At 45.2% G+C, this 14,134-nt stretch overlaps 1 protein-coding gene across 4 annotated transcripts in view; it reads right to left on the minus strand.

The window, feature by feature from the left end:
• Window positions 1–14,134, minus strand: part of cables1 (Cdk5 and Abl enzyme substrate 1) — a 225,190-nt gene that overhangs the window by 111,752 nt on the left and 99,304 nt on the right. For 3 of the 4 annotated variants that reach the window (XM_072468107.1, XM_072468106.1, XM_072468109.1), the window contains exons 2-3: window positions 12,874–12,945; window positions 12,313–12,405 (exon numbers count right to left, since the gene is read on the minus strand). In XM_072468107.1, coding sequence (XP_072324208.1) covers window positions 12,313–12,405; window positions 12,874–12,945 — 165 coding nt within the window. The remainder of the gene's footprint in view (window positions 1–12,312; window positions 12,406–12,873; window positions 12,946–14,134) is intronic. The other variant, XM_072468108.1, reaches the window with a different exon arrangement.

Below are 14,134 nucleotides of genomic sequence, written 5' to 3' on the forward strand. Positions count from 1 at the left end.
GTGAAGCCGAGCTCGCAGTATAACTTCAGTCATCTGACCTCATGTCACATTCAAACCATTACAGCGCCTACAATATACCAATACCCGGAAGTGCTGGCTAATCCGGAAAAAACTGCAACTACAGTAATTGCTCATCAACAAGCGATCATCTCAAAACCAAATTTCTGCAGCGATGCTACCTCATGTAAAATAATAGGCTCGTCGGATACTTGTTTATTCACAAAGCACTATCATTTGTCATTAAAATTAACTATTCTTTCAAGAAGAATATGAACTGGCTAAAGTAAACAGGTGAATATTACCTCTACACTCTAACAACATTGTAAAGTCATTCTTTATTAATCGGCTTCTGATTAAATGCATGTTGTGCACAAGAGGAAATCTACCTTCCCGAGACAGTGACAGAAAGTGGAGCTCTATCCGAAGAAAATTGCTCTGCAATTGTAAAGACAAGCTTCAACCCAGCTCTGGTTTCCATGCCAACACCACCAAAAAAATTGCCATCATTTTCTTGAATATGAAGATCCTGCAAATATGAAAAATGCTAGAATTCCTGTACAAAGGATAATCCTACAAGTCCAAGGTTTTTATGCTTTTGTCAACTGCAATTACCCCTCGGTCATGCTATCCAAAGCAATTGGGATTGCTCATACCAAAGATTCAGCACACTAGCCTGAACATCAAATCCCATATTTTTTTCAGCTAGATGACCTATTTATACTTCAGAGTCAAACACCCGCAGCGGCCCCTATGCTATATAATGTACAATGCTCCAAACCCCAAAGTCCACATCCTGTTCCACATCAGTTCTACTTGTTATCTACCCTGTTTTCAAAGGCGTCAGTTGATTCCATGTTCCCCAAGGCAATGAACTATAATCCTCGTTTTAGTTTGCAAATTTCTCCTTGGTTTCCTAACTCCTTACCTCGGCAATCTTCTCCAGCTCAGTGCAGCTTTCCAACTCTGCCCGCGAAGCAAAGCCAATTACTCCACCCCACCCTCTCGGCGACCACCCCACTCTGTGTGACCATTCGGGTTGATCTTGAAAATCTACCTGTTATTTTAAGAACGGAGTAGTGATGAGGAAGTGGAGACATCCCCATTGATCTACGGATGACCTACTTGTCATCAGATAGTTGTACAGTCCAAATATCATAGGGATAGCACAGATACCAATGGCAGGACATGTGGGAAGCTGGAATACTCAGGCATCAGCCAAGAGGCATTTTATTCCTGACCAGGACTGCACAAGGATGTAGTGTGATTCTGTAGACAGGTAAACCACAACATGCTACGGTGTTGGTGAGACCGCATCTGGAGTATTGTGTTCAGTTTTGGTCTCCTTACCTGAGAAAGGACATATTGGCACTGGAGGGAGTGCAGAGGAGATTCACTAGGTTGATCCCAGAGTTGAGGGGATTAGATTATGACGTGAGGTTGAGTAGACTGGGACTATACTCATTGGAGTTTAGAAGGATGCGGGGGGATCTTATTGAGACATATAAAATTATGAAGGGACTAGATAGGAAAGATGCGGGCAGGTTGTTTCCACTGGTCGGGGAAAGCAGAACTAGGGGACATAGCCTCAAAATAAGGGGAGGTAGATTTAGGACGGAGTGTAGGAGGAACTTCTTCACCCAAAGGGTTGTGAATCTCTGGAATTCCTTGCCCAGTGAAGCAGTTGAGGCTCCTTCTTTAAACGTTTTTAAGAAAAAGATAGATGCCTTTCTAACGAATAAAGGGATTCGGGGATATGGTGTACGGGCCGGAGAATGGCAAATGGGATTAGGTAGGCAGATCAGGTGTCTTTCATGCGTCGGTGCACTCGATGGTCCAAAGGGCCTCTTCTGGACTAGTATTCTGTGATTCTGTGAATCTACTGGGCTTAGCCCATTTGAATTGGTCTATGACCATGAAATACAGGGTCCATTAAAGTTGATGAAAGAGTGGTTTCTAAAACAAAAGGACGAATCCTCATTGTTGGATTACGTGTCCACATTTCTGGAAAGATGAGCTCACCGGGAAGCGCAAGAGCATCTAGAGGTTTCAGGAGCACATTCAGGAAAACGTGAGCAGACGAAGGTGCCAGGTCCAGAACATTCCAGGCTGGAGAGGAGATACTGGTATTGTTGCCTTTGCAGGGCGAACATCAAAGCGAAATTCAGGTAGTCGGGAAGGCAAGTAGGTGACTTGCTCAAATGGAGACTCCAGACCGTAAGAAGGAGGGCCGTTAGGCCACATAATTATGCTGAAACAATATCGTAGGAAAGAGGATAGGAAGAAAGTGTGTCGGCTGGTAGAAGTAATGGAAGAGGACATATAGTGCACAGAGCGACCCTCCTGTGGTACAACTAGTGCAAGGATCCTCCTATTAATCCTTGTATGTCCCTTACAATTTCTGTTATTCTACTAATTCTATTTCTGTAAATGGACTTAACCTATAATTTTAAAAAAAACTCCAGCAGGTTGTGCTGTTTGGTCTGACATTCCTGCTGACACATCTTGATGGACTAGTACCAGAGAATCCTGGTTAGTGATTGAATGGATGCTCCAACCACTCTGCGTCCTGGGAGGACAATCTGCTGCTGCAACAACTTCAACATCCAAAGCCAGGACACATTTCCATTTCATATTAATCCTCCTATTATTTCTACCCCTCCCCCTGTGTCTGCCTTGTATGTGTTTGGGTCGAGGGTAGGAATGTAAAAGGGAGGGAGCAGTAGATTAGTTGGCTGTTATTCTATTATAATTACTGTATGTCTTATCTATATTTTTGTTATAAATAAACAGTTGTTGTGTTTCACTTATAAATCTGGTGTAATCAAATCATTGGAGCAGTCAAGGGCCAAAGATCTCAACCTTGCGACAAATTATTGGTTAATTCACTTGTGTTGGGTCTCTGGGGTCTGTAGGGCTGGAATCAACCACGCACTAGCCCAGGGTGTCATAATACTAACAATCAGCACGGTAGCACAAGTGGATAACACAGTGGCTTCACAACGCCAGGGTCCCAGGTTCGATTCCCCGCTGGGACACTGTCTGTGTGGAGGCTGCACGTTCTCCCTGTGTCTGCGTGGGTTAGCTCCGGGTGCTCCGGTTTCCTCCCAAAGTCCAAAGACATGCAGGTTAGGTGGGTTGGCCATGATAAGTTGCCCTCAGTGTCCAAAAAGGTTAGGAGGGATTGTTGGGTTGCTGGGATAGAGTCGAAGTGAGGGCTTAACGTGGGTCGGTGCAGATTTGATGGGCCGAATGGCCTCCTTCTACACCTTATGTTCTATAAATGAGGTAATACTAGAACAGTTTGCAGATTTAAAAGGGCAACGAAAATATCTGAGAAAGCTACTGCAAAAGTATAAGATGATTAGTAGGGACACACCAGGGTGCGCTATATTAACTGTACATGATGCAGACTTGGGTGACTCCAACCTGATAAAACAGCTTCCATATCGACGAACGCATGGAAACTAGCTCAGATAGAAGTGGTAATCCAATAATAATAATAATAATAATAATAATCTTTATGGTGTCAAGTAGGCTTACATTAACACTGCAATGAAGTTACTGGGAAAAGCCCCTAGTTGCCACATTCCGGCACCTGTTCGGGTACACAGAGGGAGAATTCAGAATGTCCAACTCACCTAACAGTAGGTCTTTTGGGACTGTGGGAGGAAACCGGAGCACCCGGAGGAAACCCACGCAAACACGGGGAGAATGTGCAGACTCTGCACTGACAGTGACCCAAGCTGGGAATCGAACCTGGGACCCTGGCGTTGTGAGGTAACAGTGCTACCCATTGTGCTACAATACATGTTGGAGAATCATTTAATTGAGCAGAGTACGAGTAGCTGGGGTTCGCCGATTGTGTTAGTACCGAAGCCGGATGAGACAACCGGGTTCTGGGCAGACTACTGGAAAGTAATGCCATCACCCAAGCAGCTGCGTATCCGATTCCAAGGCTGAAGGATTGTATCGACGGGATAGGCAGTGTCTCATTCCTGGCCAAAATCGATCTATTAAAGGGTACTGGCAAGTTTCTTTAATGTCCAGGGCTAGAAGAGATATCTGTCTTCGCTGTTCCAAGGGGATTGTCTCAGTGCAAAGTGATGTCGCTCTGATTTCAAAATGCACCAGCTACATTTCAATGACTGATATACCAAGCAGTGGCTATGGTGCCTAGCCATGTGGTCTATTTGGACGACATAGTCATTTACAGTGTCACATGGAAGGAACATGTAGAACAGTTGGAGGAGTTATTTAAAGGACTGCAGTTTGCCAATTTAGTCATCAATTTGACCAAAAGCGAGTTTGCCAAATCAAGTATCCTACCTAGAATGCCTTGTGGGACAGGGATGGGTGGTACCAGAACAGCCACGGCAAGGGTGTTATTAGATTTCCCCATTCCCATATCAAAACGGTAGATAATGAGGTTCTTAGGCATGTGTGAGATTTATAGAAAATTTGTACCTAACTTCAGTAGCATGGTGGTACCTTTGACCAATATATTGCAGAAAAAAAGCAAAAATGGTATATATATTTTGCAGAATGCCAAACAGCTTTTGAGAAATTGAGGGCCATATTGGTAACCGAGTGTTGGCAGCCCCTGATTTTTCCAAACACTTTAAAATGGCCCCTGATGCCAGCAGCCTGGAGGTAGGAGCAGTGCTACTGCAAAATGATGCATTAGGAAGAGAGGCCAGTGAGATGCTTTTCAAAAAACTAAGTCTGTGCCAAAGAAAGTGATCCACCATTGAGAAGGAAGCCTTAGCATTGCGACGATCCCTTTACCATTTTGAAGTTCATGGGCGTCATTCTCCGACCCCCCGCCGGGTCGGAGAATGGCCGTTGGCCGCCGTGAATCCCGCCCCCGCCGAAGTCTCCGCTCCCGGAGATTGGGCGGGGGCGGGAATCCGGCCGCGCCGGTTGGCGGGACCCCCCGCTGGATTCTCCGGCCCGGATGGGCCGAAGTCCCGCCCAGGAATTGCCTGTCCCGCCGACGTAAATCAAACCTGGTATTTACCGGCGGGACCAGGCGGCGTGGGCGGGCTCCGGGGGGGGGGGGGGCGGGGCGATCTGACCCCGGGGGGTGCCCCCACGGTGGCCTGGCCCGCGATCGGGGCCCACCGATCCGCGGGCGGGCCTGTGCCGTGGGGGCACTCTTTCCCTTCCGCCTCCGCCACGGCCTCCACCATGGCGGAGGCGGAAGAGACTCTCCCCACTGCGCATGCGCGGGAAACTGACAGCGGCCGCTGACGCTCCCGCGCATGCGCCGGGAAACTGACAGCGGCCGCGGACGCGCACGCGCCGCATTTCCGCGCCAGCTGGCGGGGAAACAAACGTCATTTCCGCCAGCTGGCGGGGCGGAAATCCCTCCGGCGTCGGCCTAGCCCCTCAATGTCGGGGCTAGGCCGCCAAAGATGCGGAGCCTTCCGCACCTTTGGGCCGGCGCGATGCCCGTCTGATTGTCGCCGGCTTTGGCGCCAGTCGGCGGGCATCCCGCCGTTGGGGGAGAATTTCGCCCCATGTCCGGCGCAATAACAAGCAAAGTTTAGTTTATCTCGACGATAATAGAAACATCGAAAACAATTACAGGCCAATATTCATTGTGATCATGGCTGATCATCCAACTCAATTACCTGGTCCCGGCTTCACCCCACCCCAAGTGCTACATCTACTTTCTTCTTGAAAATAATCCACTTGTGTTTGTAGAAACATTTAAAACCCAAAACGCAAGATTGTTCTGTTGGAGTTTATTGTTGCAACTTTTCAATGAAAAAATTGTGTATATTCCTGGAAAGGACAATATTATTGCCTGTGCATTGTCATGGGTTTAAATGTTTATAAGTGGCAGATATAAGAATTGGGGGAACTCAGGTAGTGGGAAAGGAAGGATGAATGGGTGTGTGCTTTGAGTCATATACCGTATGATGAAACGCTCTTGCAATGACATTTCATCCCTCTAAGGGGGGGGGGGGGAGGTGTGCAAGAGTCCTTCCTATTATTTTATTTTATTATTTTTGATCCGTGGACCCATAATCGGAATATGCCTTTAAGCAGAAGACCCAAGCTGAAGCAGCCTGCTTGTCAGGACATTGGTCCAGGTTTTGTATTTTGGAGAGGAGAAACAGGCTCGTTGGCGCCAAGTGAATCTTACGAACCAGCTTTGGAGGAAGTCAGTTTGAATGGTTGGCTGGCAGCCTGTGGGTTGGGCTAGGGACAGTGTTCTGTCTGATAACAGCCAGCAATTGGTTCCTACATGATGCTTCTGAGCGAGCAGAACAGAAGGGTTTAGACCTTGAAAGTGAAAGGGACCGTCTTTCTCTCGCTGAAGTAGAGAACTGCTTTATTGTTTGGTAACCAGTGAGTGCCTGTCATATCTTTACGACAAAATTGAAATGATCTTTAATCTACAGAGCTGCTCTCTCAAAATGGCCCTTCACCTTCAATAACTTATGTACAAAACACAGAGGTCCCTCTGTTCCTGAACCTCCTTTAGAGTTTCTCACTTTATTTTATAACGTCTCTTCATATTCATGTTGCCAAAATGAATTGCCTCACACTTCTTTGCATTGAACTTCATCTGCCGCTTGTCTTCCCAATCCCCCTATGCCCCTCTTTCTTGCATCCCTTTAGAATTGTACCCTTTATTTTATTTTTCCTCTCCTCCTTCTTGCTACCAAAATGAATCACTTCACACTTGACTGAGATCCAGGAAAGGCCGGCAGAGGTCTGCTGGGCCGGAGAAGGGTTGCCCATCTCTTTCCCCTCTCACACTTAGAAGATCTCCTCACCGAAACACATATCTCCTGCCTCTCTTCCTAATCCCTGGAATGAATAGTTACTTTCTCTCCTGAGCTTCCTTTGCATAATTATCTTAATGCTGAACTCCGTACATCGGTGACCATGTTTGAGATATTTTTGGAGGCTCTGCCCAATGCAAGTCATCCCAATCTCTGGCACCAGATGAAGACCCAGAACATCTCTATGCTTGAATAGTTTGTGGCTCCTCCATCATAGTCCCACTAGAGTACACCAGAACAGGTGTAGAATTCCACTGCCAGTATGTGGGGACTGGAAACTTCCAGGTGACGAGACACATTCAGTGACACAGTTCAGATTGAGACATTGTGCGACATCACCTCAGATTATTAGGGGTCACAACCTGCCTTTCTAAAAAACAAACAGCAAACTAACATTTGCTACAAATAAACAGGAAGCAGTGAGGCACTGTAAAATCATTCAACTCTCCAGTGGTAAACAAATAAATAATAGAACAATAAGTTCTTATTCCAGCATTCTCTGACAATCAATTTTACCTCTTGAGTTTTATGTTTGCTATTTGATTACTTACAACAAAAAGAATTGCAATGAAAGAAACAGTTGATCAACCAAATGGCACGTCAAGATCTAATGTGGTCAACCAGACAGGTGAAGATATGGAAAAGCCACAGGAGGGGATGGGATCCCAGAGGAGATTTTCATACTTAGAGACGAGATTACCCGTCATCCCCATCAGCCGTTCCTGAAAATCTGAGACAGAAAAGAAATTCCTGCCGACCTCAGGGATGCCGTCATCATCCAATCTTTATAAAAGGAGACAAAGTGGACCTTCGGAACTACCGAGCAATCTCACTACTCTCCACTGACGGGAAGATCATTGCCTGAATCCTCGCTAGCCACCTTTTCTAAGTCTCTGAAGAAATCCGGTATGGCTTCCAATCAAATTGCGGAACAGGAAACATGATTTTACTTAAAGGGAAATGCCAGGAGCAACATCAAAAACTCTACATGGCCTTCATCGATCTGACCAAGGCTTTTGACTCCGTCAATCAGGAAGTGCTATGGAATACCTTATCAAAGGCCAGCTGTCAAGAGAAATTCATCAACATTCTCCCACTCCTCCACAAGATGTTGGTGACAGTCCTCACTGGCGGAAATAAGACAAAAGCTTTTCAGGTCAAGACTGAAGTCAAGCAGGGATGTGTCACCACCCCTACCCTTTTCACCCCATCTTCATCACAACCATTCTTTGCCTTGTCAAGACCAAGCTTCCTGTGGGCAGCACTGTGGGGCAGTGGTTAGTACCGGCCCGGGTCACTGTCCGTGTGGAGTTTACACATTCTCTCCGTGTCTACGTCGGTCTCACCCCCACAATCCAAAGATGTGCAGGGTAGGTGGATTGGCCACGCTAGATTGCCCCTCAATTGAAAAAATCTATTTAAAATAAGAACAAGCTTCTGGTGAAGTGGACATCATCTACAGGATGGACGGAAAACTTTTCAACCTCAACTGGTTGAAATCCAAGACGAAAGCAACACTGACATCGCTTGTGGAACTTCAGTATGTGGATGACATCAACATCTCCACTCTCTCAGAACAGAATCTCCAAGACATGCTTAACACCTTCATGGAAGCAAACCAAAGTATCAGTCTCAGCCTCAACCTCAGACAACTCTTTACTAATCCACCCCAGGCCAAGGTCTGGTCTCTACCTCCAGAAAGGTCAATGCTAAAACCCTAACAAACATGGAACATTTCCTAGACCTGGAGAGCCGCCTCTCAGCTAAGGCCGACATCGATGCGGAGATTCAACAATGAATACAATCTGTGACATATCTTTCAGAGGCCTAAGGATGGGAATCTTTGACGACCGCAACATCCGTGCTGACACCAAGATCCTCGTGTACAAGACAGTCGTCCTTCTAACTCTTCTATATGGATCAAAAACTTGGACTGCGTACACACGCCACCTCAAGGCCCTGGAGAGGTACCGTCAATTCTGTCTGAGGTGGATTCTCCGCCTCAGCTGGGAGTACAGGCGTGGTAACATCAGCATTGTTGAAGGAGTCTAGAGCACCAGCATCGAGGCCCAACTCTGCTGGCCGGCACTGTGCTTAGGATGGGAGAGTCCTGACTTGGAGGAACCTCCTAATTGAAGGGACACAATTCTTCAAGGACACCTGACGGCAAAAGGAGACCTGCAAAAGGAGCCTGAGAAAGGAATACCAGCAATCTCGAGTCCAAGGACCAATCCCACCTCCCAGAAAGACCTGCCAAGTGTGAGGTCGAAAATGCAGCTCTAGGATCAGGCCACTCAGCCATGCAAGGATCCACAGAACCCATGACACAAGAGTTTCTTAGGTGGACAGTCACACTCGCTAACGGTCAACCAGAATTAGGGTCTTACTAGGTAACATGGCCAGTGGCCAGATATCGATATGAAAGTTATTGCATTAGGAGCTCTAGATGGCATGCCAGTGAGGGGCCAAAACACAGAGAATCAAGGGTTGGCGGATGGAGAGAAACTGGGAGATCATTATGCAAAATCAAACATACAGGGCTAATAAAAATATATCCTCTCCGGGGTAGACTACATTTTTATGTACACATGTTTGGTGAAGGAGTAGAATTTGAAGTCTATTTAATACCCCAGCAAGAGATACGGTCAAACTATGCCAGTTTTTTTGAACCGATTGTCCTGGGTCTTAAATTATCAAGAAGACCTTCTACCAAAATTAAGTTTCCACCATCTGGAAATCCTTTTTAATAACTTGCAATTATCCATAGATTTATTAAAAAAGCTGTTGCTTGTGAACCTCCAGACACGTAGCACTAATCTGTGAGCTTGAAATATTTTACTGGAAGTGGCTCATCACATTGGATCATTGGGAATATTTCTACATTAAACGTGCTATTTAACTGCAAGCTTTGTTGATAGTAATATGATTTTTAATCATAAAACTGAGGGACAGATGGCAAGTAACCATGGGAAATAATAAACATATTCCATCACCATATTATGTTCTATTCGAGCCCAACGGTGTTTCGACATGTAAAGCAATAAAAAACGTGCCATTCACAACCTCATGTTGTCCCAAAGGACTTTGCATCAAATGAAGAACATTTCAAATGTTGTCATGCAGGGAAATGCAGAAGTCAATTGGTACACAGCATAGTTCCAATAGCAATACTGACATAATGAACTGATTGTTTGTTTTGTAGGGTTGAGGATTAAACATTGTTCAGGACACCAGTCGATCTCTCATGTTCTTCTTCAAATAGTGGCTATGGAATTTTTTTTACATTCACCTGAGAAAGCAGATAGCGCCTTGGTTCAACACCTGATAGTGCAACACTCCCTCAGAAATGCACTGAAGCATCAACCTAGAACAGAAGTGGGATTCTAACCCATGATTTTCTGTGTTTGACACCAGAGTGAGCCATGCTACATATAGCTGGATGGGTTTGTTAAATAACTTGACCCAAGGTGTTCCTGGCCCTACACAGGCCACTACTACTGTACACTGCTAAACTCAAAAAGCTGAAGTTCCATTATAATTCAATACCTACCATTCTGAGATACAGTACAGCATCAATCTGGGTACCGTTCTACAATATTAGATATTCTAATCTCTGGTACCAGCTTCGCCCTACACTGATTGGTGAATTGCTGTGGCTGCTTGGTTCAAGATTCTTACCGTCAATTTGAGTTTATCTACTAGACTCCAGTATAACACAAAACTAAAATTCCATGGATAGGAGTGTTCTCATAGGAACAATAGGCCATTTAGTCCCTCCAGCCAAATTTACCAGTTAAGGGGATCGTGGCTGAACTGTTACCTAACTCCAGAAATCTTCAGTATATTCCTTTATAATTTGGTTCACAAAAGTGCATCAATTTCCAATTCATAGAATCCCTACAGTGAAGGGGGAGGCCATTCCACCCATCGAGTCTGCACTGACCCTGAAAGATTACCCGACACAGGCCCACTCCAATTATCTCCGTAACCCCACCTAATCTTTTGGACACAAAGGGATAATTTAGAATGACCAAACCACTGAGCCTGTACATCTTTGGACTGTGGGAGGAATCCAGAACAGCCGGAGGAAACCCATGCAGACACGGGGAGAAGTGCAATCTTCTCACAGTCACCCGAGGTCAGAGTCGAACTCGGGTACCTAGCACCATGAGGTAGCAACGCTAACCACTGTGCCAGAGTTAACAAATGATCAAACATCAATTGCTGTTGGCAGAATTGCATTCCAAACCCCTATCACTTTTTATGTGTAGAAGTGCTTCTTAATTTCATTCCTGAAAGGTCTAACTCTACGTTTTAGACTGTACACCCCCCAATCCTAGACTCCCCAACCAGCAGAAATAGTTTCTCTTTCTCTGCCTATTTGTTACCCTTGATATCCTGAAAACTTCAATCGAGTCACCCCTTAAACCTCCCAAATTCCAGTAAATCCAAACCTAGTTTGTGCGACCTCTTCTTGTAATCTAGCCCTTGGAGTTCAGGTATCATTGTGGTAAAACTGCACTCCCTCCAAGGCCTTCTTGAGGTACGGTGCCCCGAACTGTGCATAGAATCCCAGATGTGATCAAATCAAGGCTTTCTTGATCAACCACTTTGAATTTTTGTCCTCGAGATATGAAGACCAGCATTCCATTAAACATTTTTTTATATTCTGTACCTGTTCATGTCATTTTATTGAGCTCTGTACATAGAACTCTTAAGATTTTTCAGATTTCCACTGTTTTTAGCTTTTCCCAAATTAGGTAGTGCTCTGTTCTACCCTTTTTAGGGTCAAAATGAATGACCTCACATTTGCCTATACTGAAATCCATTTACCACAATTGGCCTTCATTGCAAGAGCATTTGAATAAAGGAGTAAGGATGTCTTACTGCAGCTGCACAGGGCCTTGGTGAGACTACACCTGGGATAGTGTACTCACCTTCGGTACCCTTACTCAAAAAATGGTATAATTGCCAAAGAGAGAGTATAGCAAAAGGTTCACCAGACTGATTCCAGGGATGTCAGGATTGTCGTAGGAGAGATTGGATTGAGAGGGGATCTCTTTGTAAAGTATAAAATGCTGACAGGTCTGAACAGACTGTTTCCTCTGGCCGGGGAGTCCCGAACAAGGGGTCACGTTATCAGGATATGGGATTGGGCATTAGGGACGGAGATGAGGAGAAACTTCTTCACCCAGGGGGTGATGTACCTGTGGAATGTCCTATGACATAAGGCTGTGGAGGTCAGGTTGTAATGCATTTAAGAAAGAAATAGATTTATTGACACAAAAGGTGTCAAGGGGTATGAGGACAGAGCTGGAGTATAGCTTTGAGAGAGAGAGAGGGTCAGCTGTGATCAGATTGATTAGCGGAGCAGGCTCGATGGACCAAGTGGTCTACTCCTGCTCCTATTTATGTTTTCTATGACTCACGGTTTTTTAAAAAAAAGGCAACATTAAACACTGCCAGAACCAAATGTTTGACAGGATATTATTTTTTAAAACCATTTGCCTCATACCTGCCATTTCTGGTGTCATGATGTCGCATATTTTTGATAAAGTGAATTTTCTTAAAGCTCTTTGGTCTGGGTGAACCTGATAGTGTCCTACATCTGTAAGGCATTAAAAACAAAACCATTAACACTGAATGGAAACAAGTTCAATTATCAAAATCTGGTGCCCGAAATAGACAGTTACGTACAATGGAATGGCAATTCTCCGATAAATGGTCCCGTTTGCCCCATTAGTCAGACTGAGAATGGCTTCCCATGTGGACAACACCATGCAAGCCAGGTTCAATATCAATATGTTCTATTTAGTGGCACACGCTCTTGGTTCCGAACTAATCCAGTAATGTTTCAGTAAAACACTAAGCAATCCATCTGATGTCGTGTAACTGGGACTAAGACACGTCACACAATTTGTCAAGACTGGATCCATCTGGAAATAGAAAGGATTTTTCCATGTGAACTACGCAACAGTGGTGATGACTTGATGGGATGGTGCCACTAATCCTCTGACTATAGGTGTAAAAGAAAACCCGCCAGTCGTGTTGCATGCAGCAATGCTTATTTCCGTACCTCCGCAATGGAGCATTCTCCTCAATATCTTCCAGAGTTTCTAATGAAGAACGCTGGGAAATCAACCGGCGCCTGGAAAGAATAAGAGGAGCATACTGTGAATCTTTACATTAGAAACATTCTCTACCATCCATTTCTCCGGACAGCGCCGAATCTTAATAGGTGCACAGTAACGGAAGATGAAAGGAATTTGGATTAGCAGAACAATGAGATTTAACCATTCGGAGAAAAAAAGCGGAAAAACACAAAATCAGCACTGGCACTTTTGCACCAGGTTCTAAAAATATTCTGACAATTAGAAATGCCCACTATTCCACAGGACAATGTCACAAGTAGATTCCATTGTTTTGAGAATGTCTGTCTGTTTTGCTTCTTGACAGAGAAGCCAAGGAAGGGATTTGCAACATGCATGATAATTTACACATTTACTTTAGTTATTTCAGCAAAAGGAAGGTGTCTCACTTGTCACAGCTGTGTCAGGATGTTAGGTAACAACAAATAAGGCGACATACAACAGTTGGAGACAGCCTTAAATCCTCGTGATACTCGGCTTGGGAATGTAAGTTTGGCTGATATGAACCAAGTTAGCCCCGCAACTCCTATCGCACCATAATTCATTGCCCTGTACCAGTACACTGCCCTAAAACAGAACACTGCCCTGAAACAGTCCATTGCCCTGAAACAGTCCATTGCCCTGAAACAGTCCATTGCCCTGAAACAAAGTCCATTGCCCTGAAACAGTCCATTGCCCTGAAACAGTCCATTGCCCTGAAACAGTCCATTGCCCTGAAACAGTCCATTGCCCTGAAACAAAGTCCATTGCCCTGAAACAGTCCATTGCCCTGAAACAGTCCATTGCCCTGTAAGTCCATTGCCCCGAAACAGTCCATTGCCCTGAAACAGTCCATTGCCCTGAAACAGTCCATTGCCCTGAAACAGTCCATTGCCCTGAAACAGTCCATTGCCCTGAAACAGTCCATTGCCATAAAACAGTCCTTTGCCCTGAAACAGTCCATTGCCCTGAAACAGTCCATTGCCCTGAAGCAGTCCATTGCCCTGAAGCAGTCCATTGCCCTGAAACAGTCCATTGCCCTGAAGCAGTCCATTGCCCTGAAACAGTCCATTGCCCTGAAACAGTCCATTGCCCTGAAACAGTCCATTGCCCTGAAACAGTCCATTGCCCTGAAACAGTCCATTGCCCTGAAACAAACAGTCCATTGCCCTGAAACAGTCCATTGCCCTGAAACAGTCCATTGCCCTG

Source organism: Scyliorhinus torazame, chromosome 11 (assembly GCF_047496885.1).
Source record: "Scyliorhinus torazame isolate Kashiwa2021f chromosome 11, sScyTor2.1, whole genome shotgun sequence".
Taxonomy (NCBI): domain Eukaryota; kingdom Metazoa; phylum Chordata; class Chondrichthyes; order Carcharhiniformes; family Scyliorhinidae; genus Scyliorhinus; species Scyliorhinus torazame.